Source organism: Cynocephalus volans, chromosome 11, assembly GCF_027409185.1.
Source record: "Cynocephalus volans isolate mCynVol1 chromosome 11, mCynVol1.pri, whole genome shotgun sequence".
Lineage (NCBI taxonomy): Eukaryota > Metazoa > Chordata > Mammalia > Dermoptera > Cynocephalidae > Cynocephalus > Cynocephalus volans.
This window is the reverse complement of record NC_084470.1, coordinates 55,693,311-55,716,927: the sequence shown is the minus strand read 5'-3', so window position 1 is coordinate 55,716,927 and position 23,617 is coordinate 55,693,311. Positions and strand designations below refer to the sequence as shown.

General features: G+C 43.7%; 1 protein-coding gene across 1 annotated transcript; it reads right to left on the bottom strand.

Moving 5' to 3' along the window:
- Positions 1-714: 714 nt before the first annotated feature.
- On the bottom strand, positions 715-23,554 carry EXOSC7 (exosome component 7). The gene is made up of 8 exons (XM_063114833.1): positions 23,463-23,554; positions 17,994-18,095; positions 17,595-17,689; positions 10,304-10,469; positions 9,064-9,134; positions 5,545-5,668; positions 4,277-4,432; positions 715-1,165 (listed from the first exon to the last, which is right to left on the bottom strand). The coding sequence occupies exons 1-8, from the start codon at positions 23,517-23,519 to the stop codon at positions 1,061-1,063; spliced, it is 876 nt and encodes a 291-aa protein (XP_062970903.1). The 5' UTR covers positions 23,520-23,554; the 3' UTR covers positions 715-1,060.
- Between the last annotated feature and the right edge of the window lie 63 nt (positions 23,555-23,617).

Sequence of the window (23,617 nt, the reverse complement as noted above, 5' to 3'; positions counted from 1 at the left end):
TCTGGAAGCAGTCCACAAGGGCTTCAGCTCACATTATGTTCTTTCCGTTAGGTGATAAATTCCTTAATGCCTTATCCTGTTTGTCTAGCTGAAACGCAGAGAGCAAATGCCACAGCTTAATTGCTCTCCTTCACAAATCAGTTCCTTCCCCGGGCCTCCTTAAGATTGATTTAGGAGTTTCGGTTTCCCTAGAAGAAAACAACAACTGCTCTACTCATGAAGAGACTTACTTCCAACACACTGCACTGTGAATAGGATACAGACTTTTAGGAGGAGCCTTCTGGCTTATCAAGAGTGGCCTCCACTTCTATTCACAGCATATGAAGGTGGCTGAGTAATCAAAGACACTGTCTCCAAAGCAGCCTTCTTAATGCTGATAAATATTAGGGAGTGGCTATAAAACATAAAGCAATTTCAAAACAAGAGGATAAGAAAGATTGGCTAAAGGCCAATGTGGCCGCTGAGCCCCTGACCCTAGGGAGTTTCACCTGGATCTCCTAGAGGGTGGGAAATCAGAGCTGGGCTCCTGAGGGCTCAGGAAGGCTCACCAGCCAGGCAGAAGCTCTGGGTGTATAGCTGGGGCAGGGGGCCTCCTCTTTTCTTCTTCCCCAGAAGCACCCAAATACATAAGGTGATGAACTTTTCATTGTGATTCTTATTCTGGAAACTCTACAGAGAAAAAAGTTTCCATATATCATACGCACTTCCTTTAAATCATTTTCTCCAGGTCTTTATTCCAGTGTTTGTTGTCGCTGTTTTGAACTCCTGCAGGAGTCTCCCTGGGAAAGCCCATGACCAGTGCCCTCTCCCGTGGTGGCAGATCTCTGGATTTGGCAGCCATTCACTAAGTAAGGATCAGACCCTCTAAGGGGTCACCAAGTGGCATCTTGGATCACAGCAGAACTCTAGACATACCACACCAGATCAGAAAATAGACTTTAATTTTACATGTACAAATGTTGCCTTAAATGCATATCACTTCATCAAAATATATACAAACTTGCGTTTGAAAGGAAAAATAAAAAACAAATAATCCACAGTTGAGGAGATAATGTGCAAATCATCCCAAGAATCCGACTTTTTGTCTCTTGGGTCCCAGGCTTTCTTCCTTGTGTAGAATGCTCTGCAAGGAGTTGTGCAGCACCTTGCCCACTCGCTTGCCAGTCTACAGGACAGAGAAGGAACAGAAGAGGGAGAACACACGCCCACTTGTGAGGCGCACACACACTCTGACCAGGAAATCTTCCCCTTCTGCCAGCTAGCCATTCCAATGCTGTGCACATTCCATCTGCCTTAGAGAACTTTTATTTAATTAAAACAAACTAAAACAAAAACCACAAATCGCAACAAAGTTTAAGAGTTACATTCTGGGAAAACCTCTGTACCAAATAAAAAGAAAAAAAAAAAAAAAGAAATTCCAACCCCTACACAGCAAGAAGGAATCAGCAAAGCCTGCCTTGGCCATTAGCTAGCTCACGCTTAGTATCCCTGCTGCTGTTAAAACCAGTAGCAACTGTACTGTAGTGAGAAAACAATAGGGAGACCACAGAGAATCAAGTTTGTCTGCAGAAGGAACAGATAGTGCTGAGGATGTTTTAATAAGCAGTTTCTAATTCACCTCCTACCAAGACTCTAAGCAAAACTGCTCAGATGTGACCAAAGTCAATTCCTGGATAGGGGTCTTTGGTGTTACTGCCATGCAGAGAGATGCTGAAGACAGTGGAATATTGGAATCGAGATACATCAAGAGGTCAGACAACCCACAAATTTACTATTCAGCCCCTACACAACAGACAAAAAAAAAAAACACCCAGTGTACAGGGGCTGGCTGGTTAGCTTAGTTGGTTATTGTGCAGCCTTATAACACCAAGGTTATGCGTTCAGATCCCAATACCAGCCAGCTGCCAAAAACAAACAAACAAACAAACAAAAAAACAGCATACAAAAATCTTGCTTTATGAAACTGTTATTCTACCTGCCTCTGAATTATTTTAAGAATGCAATGAACCAACCACAAGTGTCCACCCCATCAAATCTTCCATGTTCTCACAGCAGTTTGAATTCACCTCTGCCACCGGTTCCATTCTCAACAATGTCAGGAGCAGGACACCCAGGCATAGACCCCTGCCCCAATCCTCCTAGTTACAGGTGTATCCTCTCCAGAGTAACAACCTGTGTGCATTCTCCCCTGGTACTTCACTGTAACATGGGATGAAATTCCAAATATAATTTCTAACTCTTATAAGAGTATATCAGTCTAAAAGGCTGGGAAGTGATCAACTCTATGAAATATAAAGTCAGGATTAAGGTAAAAAATGCCTTTGGAACTATTTTTATCATAATGTAAGAGAAATAAAAAATGTCAAAGCCCATCAAATAGGGGTACTGATTATTCACATAAATGAAGGTGGGGAGAGCGGACAAGAGGAGATTAGAAAGACAGGACACTAGGACTTGTGAGGGCTTTAACACCTCTGAATCTGGACTTGCAGGAAACAAACTGCAGAGATTGCAGGCGACAGCCTGCACAAAAACCCCTGAGGCTCTCAGCTTTACCATTAGAGTCATTTGTGACTGCCACATCCCTGTGAGACAGACAGTAAGGCAGGGTCACAGGGCTACGGTCCCTTGAGCAGAGTTTGCGGATCTCAGTCCCTGAGCCCCAGGGGAGGATGAAGCTCAGCTCACTGGACAGAGCTCCGACTCTGCCATCCACAACAGCCAAACAAACCTGGTCAATCAGGTTAAAATAGTAGAGTGGCTGAGAGTGGGGGCTCTGCAGACACACAGTCTGAGTTGGAATCCTAGCCCCAGCATTTATGAGCTATGAGACCTGTAGGCAAGTTACTTATCCTCTATGTGCTTCGCGTTCCTCATCTGTAAAAATGAGGATAACAATAGTTACCTCACGGGACTGTTGAAGATTAAACAACATAATATATTTAAAGCACATAGTGAGCACACAATAAATTTTAACTATTTGTTTACTGTGTTTTTTTTCTTGTTTAGATACTGGAATTCTCATAAAATTTTCTTGGGCAGGGGGAAGGAGTTCCGTCTAAAGCGAAGTTTGAGAGTCACTCGTCTACAGAGGTCTTTGGTAGAGCTTATAAAGCATTGTAAGCGCTTCTGGAGAAACGTGAACTCAGGGTACTTAATGGAGCATAGAGAACAAGAGCTAACATTTACCGAGAACTGATGATGTATCAGACACTCTGACACATGCTTCACCTCTGCACCCCCACACAATCCTCATAACAACCTCAGCGGCAGACACTACTGTCATTCCCACTTTGCAGATGAGGGAACTGTGGCCTGGAGCCAGGCTTTGCAGCCTGGCCAGTATGTCTTCATGGCACATGCTTGGGTCCTCCACACTATATACATTGCCTACTTTGTTCTTTAAATAAGAGAAAACAGACATCGAGTGCCTGGATTCTTCAGTGAAAAGTCATCATTTCCGAGAACGAAGGAAGAGTGCTTCTTGCTATTATGTGGTGATCTCTGGGCATGGGTGGTGATATAGTGGTTAACAGAGAAAAAAATAATCAGATCCAGCTAACTCTGTTCCTGGCAGTTTAGTCAGTCAATTGGTCAGAAAGAAAGGTGAAGTCTTGTTGGGAGAGGAAGGTCTGGGAAGACCAGGTGAGCAGGACCAGGTCCCTGCCCCAGAGGGGCTGCCAGGCCAGTGAGGAAGATGGACACTGGTGCAAACAGTACAGAGTAGGTGGACAAGTGCCCTGATGGGCTGCCATGGCTGAGGGACTCCAGGGGAGCAATCGACCCCACTCCCAGGCAGTTTATTTTGCATTTAAATACTTCTAGACCTGTGAAGAATCCGAGAGATGGCTGCCCTTCAGGCCCTGGTTCCACTGTTCCACTTACTCCTTTCAAGGGACAGTAAGCAGTCAGCCAGGAGTTCAATTCCCTCATCAAATCACAAAAGCTTACAATTTTGGAGTTACAAGTGACTCTTTACACTATCAAAGTCCAATACTCTTATTTAGAATGTAGAAACTTGGGATAAGAGATGGGGACGGACTTGCTGAGGATAAGCAATGGTTACTGGCAGGTTCCTTACCTCCCAGTCCACAGCCCCCACCTCCACTCCCCTGGCTAGGTCAGCAGACCCCAGCTCACACCAGCTGTTCTCCAAGCTCCAAGTCTAGGGTCAAGGGTGTGAATGGAGAGAATTCCCCTTGTTTGACCAAGGGGGAAGGAAGTAGCAAGTGCTCCCAGCCAGGTCCCAGCTCCTGCCTCCGAACCAGAGCCTTACCTCCATCATCTCGAAGATGCTCTCAGGGTCCAGGCTGCCCTTCCCCACTTTCCTCATGCACGTCACGACTCCCTTGCTGGTCACCGACACCAGCAAGCTGGCCAAGGAGCAGGCCTCCTCCTGAAGAGTAGCATCCACCACATGCCGATAGCCAATCTGAAAAGTCGGGGCAGCACAGCACACGTGGGTGACACACAGCCCAGAACCCCACCATTGATGGCCTTATGGTAAGAACACCTACACCAGGCCAAGGACTTGCACTGCCCATTCAAGATCTTATTTTAGACTCTTCTCACAAGGAAGAAGGACTGTTCAACAATTTATTGCAGGCCACTGTGTGTAATAAAAATATGAGATGGAAAAATGGAGTGAAGGGGGTTAGAACTATAATTCAGAGACCATCCAAGTCAGAGGCCACCAAGGGTTTCCAACAGAGGGGCACAGGGAGAAATTCACACGTGATGCCACATGGATGTTGCACTGATGGCAAAAGTGAACCAAGAGGGTCCATGCTAAAGGAAATGCTCAAGAATGAGTCAAGTGCCAACATCATTCTGTCTGAACACTTCACCACACCCAGGTTCATGAAGCAATTTTAGTGGAATTAAACCTGACCCATTCAGCCTCATTTATTTATTTATTTTTCTGGTGGCTGGCTGGTACAGGGATCCAGACTTATTTTTGTATAATGAATCCTGTGTGGAACTAGCCATAATCCCAGCCAACACAGACCTCTTTGCACAGCCTGAGGCAGTGCTAGTTACCCCTCAGCATCAGCCAGATGTTAGGCTTCACAGGCCTCTATGCTATGTAAAAACCACACCTGACAATTTAGATACCCAGGGCTTGCTCCAAATCCTCATCTCATAGATGTGGACATTGGGGCCCAGAGAGGGGACAGTGTTCTCCACTCTACCACTACTCAACCACCGTAGACCCCACAGAGTTGAGAAAATTAAAGGAAACATGCATACAGGGTGCTTCAGTGAACTGCACGGTATGCAGAAGGAGCTTAACAAACTCTGGCTACTATGAACCTACTTGTGTGTTCCTAGGACTATGTCATATCTTCCGATTAAAAGGAAAAGAAAAAGCTACTCAAGGTAGTAGTTTCTAACATAATCAAATTATTGCATTTGGATTAAAGCTACTTCTATATGGTTTGTTAAACTATAACTTCTGAACCTATTAAGTAACATCAACAGGCTAGGGTTGGAGGAGACCCACATCCACAGGGAAGACAAAAACCATAAGATACAAGCTCACACCTTGCACAGAGTGACAATGCAGGGGACATTCTCCACACTTAGTCGGATGCAGTCATAAGGGTCATCGGACAGTTCAATGTCCTTCGACCCCTCTTCATCCTCCAGAACACGAACCCTTGGTATCCTGGAGGCAGAGGCACAATTAAAATTCCCACTTACTGAGAGGAAGAAAAATATCTTCTTTTTCTGAGATTGAGAATAGCAGTCGGAATCCCTGTGTCTCACTATGCCTGTGCTTTATCAGCTTCATCTCCGTCATCCCTGTCCAACGCACACAGGCGACACTGCAGTGCAGCAAGGGAAGTTCTTTTAGAAAACAATGCTGGGTCAATCAGATATCCACATGGAAAAAAAGTAAATCTCAATCCCTACCTCATACCACACATGAAAATCCATACCAACTAGACTGCAGATATAAAGGTAAAAGATAATAAGGCTTTAAAAAAAAAAAAAAACAGAACATTTGCATGACCTTGTAGTACACAAGTATTTCTTGAACAGGATACAGAAAGTGTTACATAAAGAGAAAAAATTATAGATTCAATTACGCTAACATTATAAAGGCTTCTGTTTGTCAAAAGACATCATTTAAAACTAAAAAGACACTCCAGAGTGGAGAAAATGTTTGCAAATATTTATCTGACAGATTACATAAAGAATTCCTACCAAACATAAGAAAAAGACAGATAACCCAAATAGAAAAATGGACTTGAACAAGGACTTCATAAAAGAGGCTTTCCTGGAGCTGGCTGGTTAGCTCAGTTGGTTAGAGCACAGTGTTATAACACCAAGGTCAAGGGTTCGGATCCTCATATAGCCAGCCACAAAAGAAAACCAACAACAAAAAGAAGCTACCCAAGTAGCCAAAAGAACACTTGAAAAGGTGCTCAACATAAATATTCATCAAAAAATGCAAACTGAAACTACATCTGATACCAAGACACACTCACCAAAACAGCTAATACTAAAAAGACAAAAATCCAAGGGTTGGTAAAGATGTGGAGCAACCCAGAACTCTCATATACTGCTGGTGGAAGTATTAACTTGTAAAAGCACTTTGGAAAACTGTTTTGTAATATTTACTACAATTAAACATAGCATACCCAATAACCCAGAACTTTCACTCCTTCCCAACAGATATGTATAAATATGTGCACCAAAAGACATGTACAAAAATGTTCATGTCCAACACTACTACAAGTATTGTAATAGCCAAAACCTGGAAACTACCCAGATGTCCATCAATAGTCAAAAGGATAATCTGTGGTATAATCACACAGTAGAACACCAGAGAGCAAAAAGCAAGCTATGACTACAGGCAACAATATAGATATCTCAAAACATAATGCTCAGTGAATGAGGCAGACACAAAAAAGGATAAATACACTGTGTGATTCCATTTATAACACATACAAAACTAATCCACTGTTTTAGGACAGTGGTTATCATCAGTGGGAGTAAAGACTGCATGAGGATATGAGGGCTAGAGGGGGCAGTGGAGGGAGGAAGGTGGTGCTGGCAACATTCTGTTTCTTGAGCTAGGTGCTGGAAAATACATTTAACCCACAAAGTCAATTCACTGCAGTCTGAGGTGAAGAAGCCAGGAAGGAAGAGGTGGTCCATCCAGCTACCATAATGGGAACAGTGTTGGTGCTTCTCCTGGTTCCTCTAACAAAAGCCCCCTATGATTCAGCCCATCAGCTGGCCATCCCTACACAAGGCATCATCCAGAGCAGATAAGCTTCAACCAGACAGTGTCCACAAGGGCCAAAGAATCCTATGAGGATCTGCCCTGGTTGGAGCATCCACATCAGGGACCCCCAGGGTGTAAGTACTAAGTAAGATCTTACCTGAACAAGTCAGGTAACCAGTTTGAATTCTGGTTGGAATGTTAAAAAATAAGCATGTACACACATATACATGCATGCACACACACACACTCTATATCTCCTAATTTCCCAACCCTCTGGCCACAGTATGGCTGAGCAGTAGGGTTAGAGTACCCTCAGGTGGCCTCTATCCTTCTGAAGAAGACCGACTATGCAAAAAGTCTCTCCACACAGCAGGGGGACCCAATGCCTCAGAGCCTCCATTCCTTGCTGCCTGTAGGGCTATTCTACCTCTGGGGATGAGATTATGGCTGTGCCCATGACAGGTGTGGTCCCCAACCTGAGCAGCTGGGTTTTACATCCTGATGTACAGTCTGACCAACACCTCCCCCACAGCTAAACAGCCTCGTCTGGTTCCTAATCTCTCTTTTTGCCCTGGTGCCCATGGAAACCAGCTGGCAAATTGGGAGTCATTTTGGAGGCTCGAGATACACCAGATGGCAACTTCCTTTCCTTCTCCGACAGGGTCCAAGCACAGGCTGCTGCTGATGAGATCTGGCATGCAAGCTCTCACAGTGACCACGAGTGCCAGGCCCGCATCTCAGAATGTCTCAGTAAGGAGTCTAGTGGCATAGCTAACAGTGGGGGACTCTACAGTTTTCATTCTCAGCAAGTATTCCATCCTTCAATTTCTTACCCAAATTTATTTAACTTTTGTTTTTGTTTGTCTTAATTTACACAAGTAGTTCAAATTTGTCACAGAAAAACTCAGTTTTTCCAATTTCTCACCATTACAAAGAAGCTGTGATAAACATCTCAGAATAAACATCTTTAATCACTTATTCAATTATTTCCTTAGGCCATATCTCTAGAAATTTCTAATCCTCATTTTTTAGTACCTCAGGATACCCTATTATTTTAATGTAAGCTCTCTGTTACATGCAAGGGGAATGAACACCCCCCCCACCACTACCACCTATATTTACTTATAAATGCTACAAACTTTCTTCAAAGTACTTGGTGCATAGAAGGGGGAAAAGCTATAAAGTCAAACAGCCAGAAGAAATGTCAACTCCTAAAAAGCTTAGCACCTTGTCCCTTCTACACAGTCTGTCTAGGAAGCTGAATCACAGTGGCATAACCATTTTCTGTTCTTAACTTAAACCAATGAAAAGCCTGCTACAATGCTTTTAGAACATTCATGTCTACAATCAAGGAATTTGTGAGCACCTACTTTATACCAAGCACTGTTCATGGTGCTGGGGATATAGCAGGGTACAAACCCAGTAGAGTTTACCCAGTAAAAAAGTTGGCCTGTAGTTGGGTGTTTACTCTTTTTTGCTTCTCTGTAGTTTTCTAATATTTTTCTACATAGTACATGTTTACTTGTAAAAACAATACAAAAGTCAAACAGAAATATATATATGAGTCAAACAATTTGTGGAAAAATAGAACTCAAAGATAATACGAATCTTTCCATGAACTTTTTGAAGTACCCTTGTATATATTTATTTTTAACTTGTGAGATGTCTCTTTTCTGAATCTTAACATTAGATACCACCATTTTTCAGTGCTAAAAAACCTTGTTATCTTCACCTATGAGGCACAGTAGATATTTCCTTAGCGTTTTACTTCAAGTGTCTGCTCTGGTTCTCTGTAGGCCGATGGGGCTGTTTCTAGGAAGACTTACCTTGTATTGAAGAGAGCAGCCTTTACAGCAATGGAAATGGCATCAAACAAATTTCCACCACATTCCAGCAGCTAAGGGAGACAAGGAGGGAAGAAAAAGAAACCATTATTTACTACTTTAAGTACTACCCCAGTTAAAGGACACTGATTCCTAAAAATGCTGATTGAATATGTGTTTATAAAATAAAGATAAGAACAAGTGGCTGCTCTCCTGGCTAGCCATGTAGTGACCACAGCTCACTGCCACAGCATGTTCACTCTGGTTACAAGTGCTGCCTTGTCATGCCTGTGCTTGCATGGGCCACATAGGCAAGGTCACTCAGAGGCCTCAGACTACTGAGGAGCTCCTATCACAGGCACGCAAGCCAGTGGACGATGAACTGAAGGAGGGACTTACCTTTATTTTGCCCCAAATAGCTCCCGATCGCACCACAAGTGTTACTCCAGTCTTTGCCAACATATACTAGCCTCCAAACAAGCAGAAAACGGTGGCCACCGATGCTGCTGCAGCTGCTACTAGGTTCACATTTACTAGTGGAGTTACCTCTTATACACAATTATCAATGTACACCTGATGCTCAAACATGTAACACTACATATTTTACATTAATTATAATAAAAACTAAGGTCTTTCTTACAAGCTTTTGCCCATGAGCAAAGTGCTGACTGCACTTGTGTGTGCTCATGTAGCAGGGAAGGCTAGAGCACATTATTAAGTGGAAGGCGGCACATCCTTTTGTCCTCACTTTAGAGAAGCCTTGGCCTGAGGTTATGGAATAAAGCCAACTGGGCTGCCTCAAGTAAGAAAGAAGAGAAGTCACACATTAGAAAGAAAAGTCACATTTTTCTGTGTGTTTTTGTTTAGGGTCTGTCTCCTCTTCATCAGAACTGTGAACTTCTAAAGGATGGGGTTCTGTGGTTTTGTTCATCCTTTTATTCTCAGAGCCCAACAGAAGGCTGCAGTGAAGAAAGAGGCTGGTGATTGCTTGAAGAAGATGGGCAGACCCTACCCTGGGCCTTCCAAACTCAACTAAATCAGAGTCAATAATTATACCCAGAATGTCTCATCACAGACTTCGTTCATGCTCACTGCAAATCTCTAATTCCCACCTTTCCTAACTAATCTCACCCTGGCAGTTGAAAGCATCCACCTGAAGAGGGAAAAAACACAAGGAGGAAAGTAGGCCAACTGCTCTCCAACAAAGGTAAAGTGTGGCTGGGACAGCAACATTGATACTCACCAGCACATCCACATAGAGAACCCAGCAGTGCTCCCTAGGATTAATGCAGAGAGACTTCAAGTCGACACTGCTCTTATTGTTAAAAATCCGGTAGAGGGTGTTAGCGATCTCTGTGCCAAGGTCATCACCTCCTCGACCTTCAAATTCAGGGGTAGCATTGGCTGAACTACACAGAAAAGCAACAGAAAAGCTGGGTGAGTCTTTCCAAATGCAAAGAGCAAAGGGGCAAGGCTTTATTCTAGTTTCCCTGTGGAATGTTGGAAAAGCCAGCTGCTCTAAGGAAAGCCACTGAAATGAGGAAAGGATGGCAGCTTCCAGACACATGCAGTATGCTCTGGATTTATCAGTCAGTGTGCAATGGAACTTCCCAATGACTTCTAACAGAAGCCTTCTTTAGCCAAAGAGAAACAAGAGAGGGATGGTAATATGAACCTTGGCCAGTGATAATTAACTCTTATCTTTAGAGTACAGTAAATACTCTTTCCTGGCAGGCCCAGGAAGCTGGGAGGCCTAAAGAATCAAACAGTCTGGCTTTCAGAGGGGTTACATTATATATGCCATCCCTAGTTTTCACAGCCTTAGAATGCACTAGGATCCTTTCAATTCAAAAATCACAACATAAATATTCATATAATAACTTTTCTGGAATGATTTAGAAGAGCTGTATCACTTTATGTCAGAGTTATTATCGCTGTACTGAAAAGAAGGAAAATGAATGAAAGTAAGAGAAAGACTGTTGGCTGATTAAATATTTAAAATAATATTAAAAATATCAAAAAATTTACTTTATTTGATATTTTTCAAGAGAAAAACTTTTCTTTTTTGGGCCCCTTGATAGTTTTGCCCAATTACCTCAACAAAGAACTAGCAAGATTCAACATATGCCACCCTAAGTACTACTCAAAAGTGTTTAACAGGAAATTTCTGAGAGTTTCGGCTTAACATAATAAAACCTTTAATATGTCTGTGAGATAAGTAAACATTACAGTAATCATTTTACTGTAACAATACAGGTCCAGAAAGGTAAGAAACAGCTGTTTCAGCACAGACTCTACAAGACTGTAGACTCTTCATCCACCGAGAGGGCACCCGGCCCTGTGCTGGCCACCAGAGACCTACAGAATGAGCAAGGTAGATGCAGACCCAAAGTCAGCAGTGACCATGAAATAGGGAGAGTTTCATGATGGGGGGCACACAGTGAGGTGGGGGGCAAGGGTGTCAGTTAGCACTGAGGTTAGAGGAAACCTCAAACCTAATGATAAGAAGGAGTTGGTCAGGCCATGGAGAGGCAGGATTCCAGGTAAAGCAAAACCTGTGCAAAGGCCCAAGGCTATGCCCACCCCATGTAACACTAGAAGAAATCTCACTCAATAATATAGGTGAAAAAATGAATCCTAAAACAATTAGATTACATCACTGTATAATAACATTGCTTCTCTGATTATATAGTCTTCCCTTACCACTACCAGCCACCAGAACCATAATTTAAAATCCCCAAGAGAAACTTAATTACTGCCATAGCAACCTCAGTGTTCCCTCATCGAGCCATGAAAAGCAGCTCATTTACGGTGAAATAATCAAGTCACCAGTGACAAAGTTTTTATTTTGCACAGCCAACAAAATACAATCAGTTTCTAATTTACACACTAAGCAATCAATATTAAGTATCATTTTTTAAGTGCTTAAAAATACATCTATGTAGATCTCTGTGTAGACAAATCCAGTCAGAGATGCTTATGCTCAAAATGTTTATCTTTTCCTGAATGTAGTGGGCATATCCTCCTGGGTGTGACTATTTACTGGGGGACTAATGCATTAACTCTTCTACAGCCCTACGGGATGGTTCACAGAACTTCCTAGATCCAATGATCTAAATTAATCTACCTACAAAACTATGTCCCATTGTTTTTTTTGACAATGGGATAAGTTAAAGTGGAAACTTTACCCATTTTAAAACAGCTTTTTGGTCGCTTTTTTAAAAACACATTATTTTTTCAGCACAGCTAGCAGTCAGGCAGAGAGGAAGGTTTAGAGACTCATGAGACCATGGAATGCTCCTGTGTCTGGTTGGTGCCCTGGCAGTGGGGTGACTCTGAGAAGAAGGGAAGAAAATGGAAGGCAATTATTCAGGGTAGGGAATGGGATTCAATGATTTGAGTAACATGAGCAAAGCTAGAAACCCCGTATTCTGCCAAAGGATGAAGAGGCTAGATGGAGAAATGAGGGTTCCCATCTCATCACTCTGGCGTTCACAGCACAAGAACTCTTTCCAACAGAGTTGGACAGAAATGTAGACCTGGAGAGGGCCTCTGAGACCATCTCCAGAGGATAAAAAAACAAATACCTGCAGAGGCCAGCCAGGTAACTACACATATCTGAACAAAGGGCTACATGTAATTAATAGGGAATGATGGAGACTGTGGCAAACTTTCCAGCCTCGTCTAAAGGCATTTAAATTCATCTTTTAAAAAAAAGCCTCCCTAAGTGAAACAAAAAACTCACAGATGGGATTTTACCTGCAGGATGACAGTGACAGCCCAGATGGTTCAACTCTCATTTCACAAGAAGGGAAACTTTAACAACTTTTTTGAATGTTTACTATGTGCTAGACAACACTCTTTGCACTTCAGATGCATTAACTCATTTAATTTTCACAGCCACCCCATTTTAGAGATAAGGAAAATGAGTCCAGAGAAATTATATAACTTGCCCAAGGTCACAAGACTAGTGTCTGGGGAGCTAAGCTTTTAGCCCAGGCAGCTGGCCCACATCTGCTACGCTTTCCTGTGCTCTCCCTGAACAGGTAATTCTGCACACTTGGCTTGTAGGCTAACATCAGTCAGATTAGCTTTCCTTGGGCTTATCTTTTGCCTCAAGGTAATGAATAAGTGCTCTGGTCTTGGGACTTATTATTGCATCAGAAATGCCAGAGTCAAAGAATGCAGACCAAGAGAGCCCTAAATAAAAAGCTTCTCTGTTAAATACAAAGTTGAGGGCCGAGCCCGTGGCGCACTTGGTAGAGTGCGGCGCTGGGAGCGCTGCGACGCTCCCGCCGCGGGTTCGGATCCTATATAGGACTGGCCGGTGCACTCACTGGCTGAGTGCCGGTCACGAAAAGGAAAAAAAAATAATAATAAATAAATAAATAAATAAATAAATAAATACAAAGTTGAGAGAGAGAGGGAGACACAGGCTAGTAATTCTAAACCCCTGTTCATATGCATCACAGTATAGTCTTTTTCAGTAGGGAAGTATATGCTCATTTTTTTGTTTATATTTGTTTGTTTTTGGCATGAAACCAAATGCTTTCTGCCTTTACAGTTACCAAAACCAATTCAGACCCTTCATAAGGCATGACCAGTCCCTCTTCCAGAGCTGTAAGAAACTGCTTACTGAGATATATAAACTAGAAAAGATCCTGGGAACACTGTTCCTTCCAGTTCTCCACCCCTCCTGACTCATCACCTCCACCCTGCTCCTCCTGTTTGGTGCATCTGTGGTCTGACTGGGGTAAGCTGAGATCAAGAACATGTCTATCTGGAACGGGAATCTAGACACTAGGCCCATTGTTGCTTCCCTTGCAATCAATCTAGCTTACAAGTCTATGGAGTCTTACAGCCAGGTCAGGCCCACAGCAGAAAAAAGCAGTTTAGCCAGTACCTACAGCAAGGATAGCTAACTCAGAGTCTTAACCCCTGCAGTAGTCATCTAGCACTGAGGCAGTTCCCAAGGATGATTCCTCTGTGTGTACACATGCTCATTTCTGAGGCTACAGAAGCTTCCCTGCAGGAACAGCAGAACATTCTAAGCTTTGAAATTTCTGGGAGACTTATCTCATCAGCTCTGGAGACTTTGATACAAATAGCCTCAAATGGCATCTGCAGGTTGCCTCTCTGCTTTGCCCCACCCCCAGCCTGTTAGCTAAGAACAGTGCCCCTTCAAGCAGCACTAAGCATGCAAGGAACAGAGATGTAGTCACTCCACCTACCAAAGCAGGACTCGAAGATTCAAGTTCAATATTAGTGAAAAATACAAGTGATCACATTGAAAAGTAGTTAAGGTCCCACAGGGAAGTGGTAAGTGCTGGGCATTCTGAAACATGCATGAATGAAATACGTCCTCCAAAACTCCCCCCTTAAAAACCCAAGCCTCTGAGAGGCTAAACCATAGTCCTAAACTCATCAACACAATGGCCAGACACCTGAGAAGTGACTTGATGGCCCACCATCTAGTGGAAGCTCAGACTGACATGCCAGCTCACTAAATACTTGCCTTCCTCTGGGATTTATGTGGAAACCATCTTTTGCTAGTCTCAGGCTACAACCAGTGAATCAAAGACATGAGATAGGAGTTAGAAGGTCCAATTTTGCTCCCGGTTTAGTGGAAGTGCTGCCAGGCACCTCTGGAGCAGGGCTCAGGGTCAGTGCAGCCAGGCACCCTTTCCAAAGGGCCATGAGACTGATACCAAGATTTCTCATCATTCCCAAGAAACAGGGTAAATTATGGAGGTGGGAAGCAGTGTCTATCTCACCTCCATGTATTATCATTCCAAGTAGACAAAACTGAAGTGAAATGAGTTAGCAGAAAAGCAATTAGTTTTCTGAGACCTATCACTGGGAATTTAAATAATTAAACCTTGGAAGTTGCTGATAAGGAGTTAAATTGAGCTAAGGTCAGAGTGGCAGGAGGGATCTCCCCTAGCCCCCAATTACTTTCCTCCCACTGGAGAGCAACTGTGTTTCAGCCTGTACATAAGTGAATACCTTGACGTCTCCGGCAGAACTGGGGCCGGGGCAGGGGGAGTTGGGTGGGGGCGTGGCACTCTTTCTGCTGGGCCCATCCAGAGGTGCCCAGAAGCCATTCCTATTCACTGGATAGGAATAAAAAAGATTAGTGTGTTTATGCAATTAAGAGCTGCTCCTTGAAGATTTTAGTGAGGTTCTGATACAGGTGGCAGACAGCAGTGCGTGGTAACCTCTCCCATCTCTAGGAAAATGGAGTTTTGTGAATCTCTCACGGTGACTGAATCTACCTGCTGGGCTGTTCACTTTAGCTGAGCCACTTAAAAAAGCTAAAGTGTGCCACCTTAAGACTATCCACAATGAGAAATAGATTCAGAAGAAACTACCTGGAAACTGCAGCTCGTGGGCCTGTTAGGGTCCTTCTGAGACTTACAAAAGAGGAAAAGAGACCAGCAGGCAGCCACTCACAGGCAGGAAAGAGAGGCTACTTCTAGAGGCCAGATCTTGGGAAGAGGCAGCTCAAAGTCTCCTCACACTGGAGTCACCCTCCCTTTATAGCTGGGACAAGAAAAGACGAGAGCAACAGGCTAATATCGAGTCATGTTCAGACACAGAGCCACAGTAAAATGTACTCCCTGTATCAAGCTTCCGAGTGCAACACCCTCTCTTTGGTGTGGTAGAGCTGGTTGTCTTTGGTCTGCCTAAGATGAATGAAGTAGAAAATAATGAAGGGGAAGAAAAGGAAAGCAAATTACACTTTCTCACACATGGTGTCTGCTCCTCAGTGACTATTTACTGCATTGAATTAAGCAGTTTGAGGCCAGGATGGGCATTTTGCTTCCTCCAAGAGAAAAGGAAGGGTCAAGCTGGGGACCTGAACAAAGTCACCATGATCCACAGTAACTTAAAGGATGGGCCAATTCCGCTGGACAACTCAGACTAGTAAGAGCAGCTGGGTAGAACCAGGAGAGGAGACTGCTTGAGAAGCCAGGGTAGGAGACAGGAATACACTGGAAGGAAAACTATCCAGAAAGGTAAACATGGATAGGTCTTGGACCTCCAAGCACAATGTCCCTCTAAAGCTCACCTCTGTAGGCTGCATGTAGAAAGGCAAAGATTCAGAGTCGGATAGACTTGAGCTGGCATACTTAGCTATGTGACCCTGGGAAAGTCACTTGCCCTCTCTGAACTCCATTTGTCATCTCTCACAGGAGCATTGAGAGGATCAACTTCTGTGCTTGGAAGTGAACACTGGAAGACTGTGACTCACTCTACAAATGAGGGTTAGCATCTGTGAAGAAAAAGGCTACCATAGTGGCCTGAGGCTGCTATTTTTAGAAGGGCCTGCTTGCAAGGTTGGCCCTTGGCTGGCATTTGAGAACTTGACTCTCAAAGCGTTCTCAATCAACAACAAACTGATAGGTAAAAAATCTTTGCACAATTTAGGTCCACTGTGCCTAAACTGTGCAAATAATATGGTTTATGCTGAACACTTGCTTTCCAACTAGGAGTCTAGAATTCTGGTATGTGTTAAGCAAAAGATGCCTATGTAAACAGCCCCCAGTAAAAATCTTGGGTGCTGAGTCTCTAATAGGCTCTCCTGGGCAAAAATGTCACAGATAGTTGCTGCATTTTCATTACTGAAATAAACCCTAGCTGTGAGTACAACTATATGCTAAGTCCTGTGAGCCCTTCTAGCAAATCTCCAAATGTAGCAGTGGTCTTGAGGACCCTCCAATACAATATCAATATTTTACACCTACACTTAACATGACCAATGGAAATCCTTACCCACTTCAAGAAGGCCTTCTGTCACCACCTAGCTTCAAGAGGCAAGGTTATATAGTAGAAGATGGGATTAGGCCAACAACCCAGTGAAAAACCCCAACCCTTAGAAGGGGGAGAGAAATAACATTTATTAAAAGCCCACTGGGAGCCAGTGGTGCTAGGTGCTCACTCTATTTTCATTTCCTCATCATCACCACAGTATTATATTAGCATTTTTTGGATGAAATTTAAGCACAGAGAGACTGGGTAACTAGCCTTAGGGCACACAGTAGGCCAGAGAAGTAAGTGAAATTCTGGCTCAAGGTTGGCTGCAGACACTGCAGAGCCCTCACTCTTCCTTGTCAGCCAAATACATCATGAACTGTTTTCTGCAGATCTATAGCAGGAAGAGAAACAGCGCATTTTAGAATAAGTGATCCTTACCATGTGTGTTTGATATTTTTCAAAGCACCATAACACACATCATTTCATTTGACTCTCAGAACAACCATGCACTGGGCTCTCTGGCAGACATCCTCCTTTTTCAGACAGGTAAAACAAGGCCCAACAAGGGCCAGGTGATTAAGGCAAGGGCAGGACTTGAGCCAAACATCTCCTAGCACCTGGCACATAGAGAGAAGTCACTAAATACCTGCTGGATAGCTGAATGATGATTAAATAAATACAAAATAAGAGTGGGCTCAATAGGAAATTAGAGGTTCATTTTCTGAATCTCCATTTTTTAAATCATTTTTCTTTCAAAACACCTGCAGAGTACTGACCAGTCCACAAAGAACTCTAAGTAGCCTTCATTTGGTTTCTCCAGCTTTGGTGTTCCCATTTCAGCTTTCACTCCCACCAAGATGTCCGTGTGACCCTGCAGACACATACAAGAAAGGCTCTCACTCAGGGAAGGCAGCCAGACACCCAACCGCCTCCCTCCTCTTTTGGACATACGCCCATAGGGACTCTCTTCGGAGCAGTGCTGCAACTTGGAAAGTGGCCTTTTAAGGAGGTGAGGGGTCTTTCAGATCTGGCTAGACCTCCTCCCTGAGACTGGCTTGGGTCTTAGATTTCCCCAAGAGCAATATGTACTCCAAAAGCCAGGAGAGACCTGCAGATGGTTCCCCAGAGCCTAGCCATTTTTCCACCTGAACATGAACCGCAGCCACAGTACTCACCAGCTTGACTCTAGCAGACCCACTGGTGTTGGACACCACATCTGTTTCCACTTCAACACTCCGGTAGTCCTCACAGCCACGGCCATCCACGCGGAGGTCTTCCTAAGTGCAAAAACCACAATCCTAAAGCTGTGATCTCAAACCAGTAACAGACTCCTAAACCGATTCACTCCTTTTTTCCGCCTAGAGAAATATGCAGTATTGAAACAGAGCCCCTTCCACCCTTATAACGTATTCTATCTGCTTCTGTAGAATTGCTTGCTTAACCTAAGTAACTCCATTTTGCCCCGTCTGACCTGCAGACTACCCTCCCTTCTGCATGAGAAACCGCTGACCTTCTCATAGAAACAAAAAACAATTACATAGAAACAGGAGACATACACAGTGAATTATTACATGGGAATAGGAACCATACACAATGAAAACTTGTATGCTTCATTGCTCAAACGGCTCATTCTTGGCCTCTGTGACCTAGCTCCCTAGCTTGCTTTGTGCACCTGGGCAAACCCGTGTGCCAATAGGATGTAGTTTTTGCCTTTAAAAACCCCACAAGACCAAGGCCCGAGGCCGCTCTTCCTTGGTTGCTCCTTGGGAGATGGATGCTGGCCAGCCGGAGTGAGTAAACTGCCTTTTTTTTTCTGCACGAGTGGCGTGTAAGCGCATTTCTTGTGGGAGGGTGCCTCACAACAGTATAACCTCTTTTTCTCCTAGTGGGTCACCCCAAACTCTGTCCTTATAGCTAATAACAATATTACTATATTACATATGAGGAAATGGAGACGCAGAGAAGCTAAGCAACTTGTCCAAGGTCCCACAGCTAGTGAGGACAAAGCGAGGTTTCCATACCAAGAGTGTCTGACTACAAAGTCCATACTACATACCACTATACAGAATATGCACACAAAAACAAAATCTGAACAACAGACAAAATAAGCCACCTCTCTCCAAATGTGCAATTCTAAAATTGCACCAAGAAATATGCGTTGTCAGAGCTACAGGGTGCAACTGCCTCAACTATAGCCCACCTACCCTCAAAACTCAACACAATCTACTAGGCAAACAGCTAAAGACACCTATCTTCTGCAGAAGAAGATGGTTTTCAGAGTGGTCTACACACTGCCTGTCTCTTCTGCCCATTTATTTACTTCTTCAATTACTTATTTTAATCAGTACAACTCATAGATACCTATTTTATGCTATGGTTATAATCTAGTACTATCATTATTTATTTTGCTGCTCAAGGTGTTCCAGATTTGACAACTGGGAGTTCCTTTGGGTTGGTTCTTGTGTTATTTCTACATGCCTCCAACTTTTTTTGAGCATTTCTTTACTTTCTCACAACACAAGATGTTCCAGCCTCTTGTATTTTCCCTGCCCCAGCCCTGGGAGTCAGTAAGGAGTCCTGGTTCCTTTTACTAGAGAATGGTACTTTAAAACCAGGATCTGGGTGCTAAGTTCATCGCTACTGGGTATTATTACTTCTAGATCTTCTCAGCAAACATAGCTAGAAAATTTATTTATGTATCCTAACCCACCCATATACACACACTGTATTAATTCTATATCTATCTGCACATCTATTAAAAAGCCGTGAGTTCATACCAATAGCTCAATTCCAATCTAATACCAAAAGATTCATTCCAACCTTCTTTTTCGTCTGTAACTTGTTTCTCAGGCAGGGAAAAAGCTGGCTCTCATTACCTACAATGTATCTACGTATTTGTTAAATCTTAGTATGAACATAGTTTCAGAAGTGCTAAGCCATACCCCAGTGAGAAACAAATTTATAACAGAGTATAGTATTGGTGTAAAGTTCTTTTTGTCTTTAGACGTACAGTACCCACTCAAAATACTGTTTTCCAGTGACTTAAGCTAGTTCTTTTCTTTCCCACACCCTTCAGTGTGGTTATATTATTAATTTGTAACACAGGCCCATTTGTACCTGTTTCTATTCCAGTTTGGGTTTCTCCACCTCCTGGTTACTTTTAATTACTTATTTACTTTTTGGATACATGGAATTTCAGTAGGGTTCTAAGAGTCAAAGCTGTCAGAAAAAGTATGCTCGGGGAAATACCACTCTCCCCTTACCTGTACTATGCTATTTCCGTGTCCCCCTTCGTACTACCCTTTCCCACCCACCCCTGGTAGGTAACCAATATCTTTAGTATCTGGTTTGTCTTTCTTGCATTTCTTCTGAACAAATGAACAGATACATAAATATTTTTTATATCCCTTCCTTATTATATGTAGAATGGCATACTATACTCTTCACTTGGCTTTTTAAAAAAACACTTAACAATAAGTATGCAGGAAATCACTCCACATCAGCTCACAAAGATCTTCCTCATTCTTTGTAAACATTTTTTTGAAATCAGTTTTCTTCAGAAAAAGAATCATTAGCGTCATCAGATTCTCAAAGGGGTTCTCTCCCAAAATATATTTTTTAAAAACAAATTACTCCTCTGAAGTACATGACCATCAGAAACTTTAAACTGCCTGGCTAGCTGTGTATATAACGGACTTTTTTATTTTGAGAAATTAAAGAGAAAAGCAAAACACTGCTGCATGCTCCCCCACACAGTACTACTGCCAACTGTCGTATCTGCTTCAGCTCTTTCACCCTCTCGACTCCTTTTATTTATTTGTTTGTTTGTTTTTTGCAGCTAGCCAGTACGGGGATCCCAACCCTTGAACTTGGTGTTGTAAAACCAAGCTCTACCCAAATGAGCTAACCAGCCAGCCCTCAACTCCTTTTAGTTGGGAGAAAATAAACATCATAAATCAGGTGGAAGTCCCTTTTGCAGCCCATCCCCTCCCCAGAAGCAATCCCTATCTTGAGTCATGTAGTTGAAAAGCAACAGAATTTCAAGTCTAGGAGCCTTTGGGGTAGATCTCCATAAGATGATCCTTCTTCACTGGAGGATCCCATAACTATTAGCTGTGTCTCTTCGCAACACCACCCACAGTATCTGAAGGCTTTCTAGGTCAAACTCTGCCACTCCATCCCCTCCCTACCCTCATTTGCCCCATCCCCTAGGCATGCCCAGCTGGGAAAGTGAAAGCCCAGCCCAGAAACATCATTTACAAAGAATCTTTAATGGGCTGCAAGTATAGCACAAGTATGAGCAATCTGTAGGAGCATTCGTCATGTGTTCCAGGCCTGGTCCTGCCATTAACTAGTCACTTAATCATGATAAGTCCTTTCCCCCTCTGGACTAGTTCCCTCATTTGTAAAAGATGGAGATTGAATTAGATAGTCTCAAAGGTGATTCTCTAATTCTACAGATCTGTACATTAAAATGGCTGCAAATATTTGCAGTAAATAATAGCAGCCATTTATTGTGCATTCACTGTATACCAGATGTGCTAGGCACAACACAAAATTAATGCATTTGGTCCTCACAATAACCCTGTAAGATAGTATTATTATTCATTCCACCTTACAAATGGGGAAACTAAGGTTGAAAAATGAAAAAAAAAAAATTGGTTCAAGGTTACACCACCAGTAAGTAGTATTTGAGCTCCAAGCCAGAGCTCTTAACCACTATTCCACACAGCCTGGTGCATTCTAAAAGGTCTCTTCACCTTACAAAAGGAGTCAGCACAGGCCTCCTACAAAGGACAAACTGGCTGTCTATTCCAGGTGGTCCTGACAATGATACTGATTCTGAAAGCAGGTAGGCCAGAAGGTCACAGGGCTTCCAACTACTGCTTTTAAAATACCATTCAATCTAGTAAGATTCAGTCACACCTCTTTTTAGTGACAACCCAGTTGTACCAAGATGGGGCTGGCAGGGTGTCAGAAAACTGGGCCTCATCAGATCTTGCCTTTCCATCCTTTAATTCACATTCTGCCTCCTGGGGAAGGCTCGGGTGACAAATAAAAGACAAATGAAAAGCTACTAATTTTCCTTTCAGAGGATGCATAGGGAATAATTTTTTTTCATAGAAAAAAAGCACCCAATAGGAGAAAAAAAAAAAAAAAAAAACCTAATTCTTCCATGAATCACTGCACTCAGGGTAACTTTTTTAAAAAGATCCAGTTTTCCTTACAAAAGGCTTAGGAAAATACCCGAACTTGCCTGGCCTGGCTCAGAGCCTGGTGCCCTGCCACAATTTTTATTTATCTGCAATATTCAGGAGCAAAGGAATTAATCCATGTGTAAACACTTAAACAGGAGTTTCCCTGAAGTAAAAGCTCCATTTTAAAAATCAATAGGAATGTCAACAGTTGATGAGCAACAGCATGGAGTGGAGCCCTGTCCATCTTGGATCAAGGGCTTCTAGATGCTGGGATAGCACTTGGTGACGTGCAGTTGTTACCCATGTGATCACAACAACCCTAACGGTTGGGTGTGGTGGGGTGTGGTGGGGTGTGGTGGGGTGTGGTGTGGTGTGGTGTGGTGTGGTGTGGTGTGGTGTGGTGGAAAGAATCACCTTCCAACTCATACCTAAATCTCTGTGACCTTGAGCAAGTGTCACATACCAGCTCTGTGACCTTGAGCAAGTTCCTCAACAGCTTTGAGCCTAGTTAGGAAAATTCACACATCATAAATCATTTAAGGAGCATCCTCTGCACAATGTAACACACAGGCGTTCCCCCCCCCCAAAGCAGTTCCCTTTCTCAGCTTCTGGGGTCATTTATTAGCTCACTGATTCTCTAAAGCAACACTGGAGGGAGGTTACAGATGAGGAAACTGAGGCACCAAGTTTCAACTCAGCCCACAGCTGCTTTTCCTAACAGACAGGTAACCCAGTCCTATTACTCTTTAATAGAAGTTACAAGTCGGCTCTATTAATCCAACACACCTGAGTGTATTTCAGACTTGAAGTGTTCTCTGAGGTCATGTTAATCCCTCCTTACCTTGCTTGGACTTTCCCAATACCTTAGCGCTTCCCAGAGGAGAACTGAGACCAAAATGCCTCCCCTAGTAGGAAGCAACCCCTTTAGGAAAAGGATCACGTCTAGTCCGGCTGCCAAGCCTTTCTTTAACACTTTTCACTCTTTATTTGGGAGGTGATTTATATTTTCAAGGCGCTTCCACCTCGGGTGCATTCTCTGCACCTTCCAACCACGCGGTGAGGAAAAGAATGCCAGAAGCCCACCCCCAAACCCCCATTTCCTGGAAGACAAAACTAAGGCTCGGCCCAGTGACGTGCGCGAAGGCTGAACGGATGGCCCTGGGGGCGATGCTCCCTCACTAAAATAAAGCCTCAGGGACTGCCCACCGCTCTCTGCCCGGGTTCGGAATCTTATCCACCCAGAAAGCTGCAAGTAGGCACACAGTCCTAAAAGGACACTCGCCGCCCGGTCCTAACAACGCCCGCGCTGCCGACTTTGGGCTGCAAATGCCGTCCGCAGAGCCGTTTAATCCCAAAGTAAAGTCGGCCACGCGGCGCCCCGGCCGCTCCCTCCCCGGCGAGCCGAGGGCCAGGGGAACCCGCGGCCAAGGACACTGCTGTCGCTACCTGCACGCCGTGCACGATGTACACCTTCTCCGCCTCGCTCAGCGTCACGGACGCCATGCTGCCGAGCCGCCCCGCGCGCTTCACGTCATCCGTCGGCGTCGGCCCCGCGCCGAACGCACCTCCCCCCCGCGTCTGCGCGTCATCAGCCTGCGCGG

Bases quoted from the DNA above. Each gene is read 5' to 3' on its own strand.
- EXOSC7 (XM_063114833.1), bottom strand. From the start codon at position 23,519: ATGGCGTCCGTGACGCTGAGCGAGGCGGAGAAGGTGTACATCGTGCAC. The intron at 10,470-17,594 runs GTCAGTACTCTG...TTTTCTGTGTAG, and splicing joins TTAGAGTTCTTTGTGGACTG to TTCAGCCAATGCTACCCCTG. The intron at 5,669-9,063 runs GTAAGTCTTCCT...CTCTGCCTCCAG, and splicing joins GCTGCTCTCTTCAATACAAG to GATACCAAGGGTTCGTGTTC.